Source organism: Haliaeetus leucocephalus, unplaced genomic scaffold, assembly GCF_000737465.1.
Source record: "Haliaeetus leucocephalus isolate CR32 unplaced genomic scaffold, Haliaeetus_leucocephalus-4.0 Scaffold417, whole genome shotgun sequence".
In the NCBI taxonomy this organism is placed as follows: Eukaryota; Metazoa; Chordata; class Aves; order Accipitriformes; family Accipitridae; genus Haliaeetus; species Haliaeetus leucocephalus.
In genome coordinates this window covers 445,000-445,510 of record NW_010972853.1, presented here as the reverse complement: position 1 = coordinate 445,510, position 511 = coordinate 445,000, and the positions used below count along the sequence as shown (strand labels likewise).

The window sequence follows — 511 nt, the reverse complement described above, 5'->3', positions numbered from 1 at the left end:
GAGCCCAGCCGCGGGCGGCGGCGGCGGCGGGCAGCGCGGAGCCGGGCGAGCTCATCGGGCGGGCGCTGGATTTCAAGAGCGAAGGGGCGCAGTGCTACAAGGACAAGAAATTCCGGGAGGCCATCGGCAAGTACCACCGCGCCCTGCTGGAGCTGAAGGCGCTGCTGCTGCTGCTGAGCCAGGAGCCGGCCGGGCAGCGCCCTCCCGCCGCCGCCGCCGCCGCCGGCGGGCTCAGCGAGGAGCAGCGGCAGGCGGTGGAGGCCATCGAGGTGGACTGCTACAACAGCCTGGCAGGTCAGCGGGGCCGCGGGGCGGCGGGGGGGGGGGTCCCAAAACCTCGGCCGCGCACACCTCCCTTCCCCTCCGCGAAGCAGCGCTGCCTCCCTTCTCTGCCCGTTTCATCGCCCTTTCCTTCCGTCGTCTTCCATTGCTGGTTCTGGTCTCGCGTTCGGCACAGAAGGGCTGCCGGTGCCCGGCCCGGTGCCCGGCCGCCTCCGGCAGCGCTGGGGAG

General features: G+C 73.4%; 1 protein-coding gene across 1 annotated transcript in view; it reads left to right on the top strand.

Annotated features, from left to right (window-relative positions):
• TTC9 (tetratricopeptide repeat domain 9) overlaps positions 1 to 511 on the top strand; it is a 34,484-nt gene that overhangs the window by 5,407 nt on the left and 28,566 nt on the right. Inside the window, exon 2 of the mRNA XM_010574138.1 lies at positions 35 to 294. Coding sequence (XP_010572440.1) covers positions 35 to 294 — 260 coding nt within the window. The remainder of the gene's footprint in view (positions 1 to 34; positions 295 to 511) is intronic.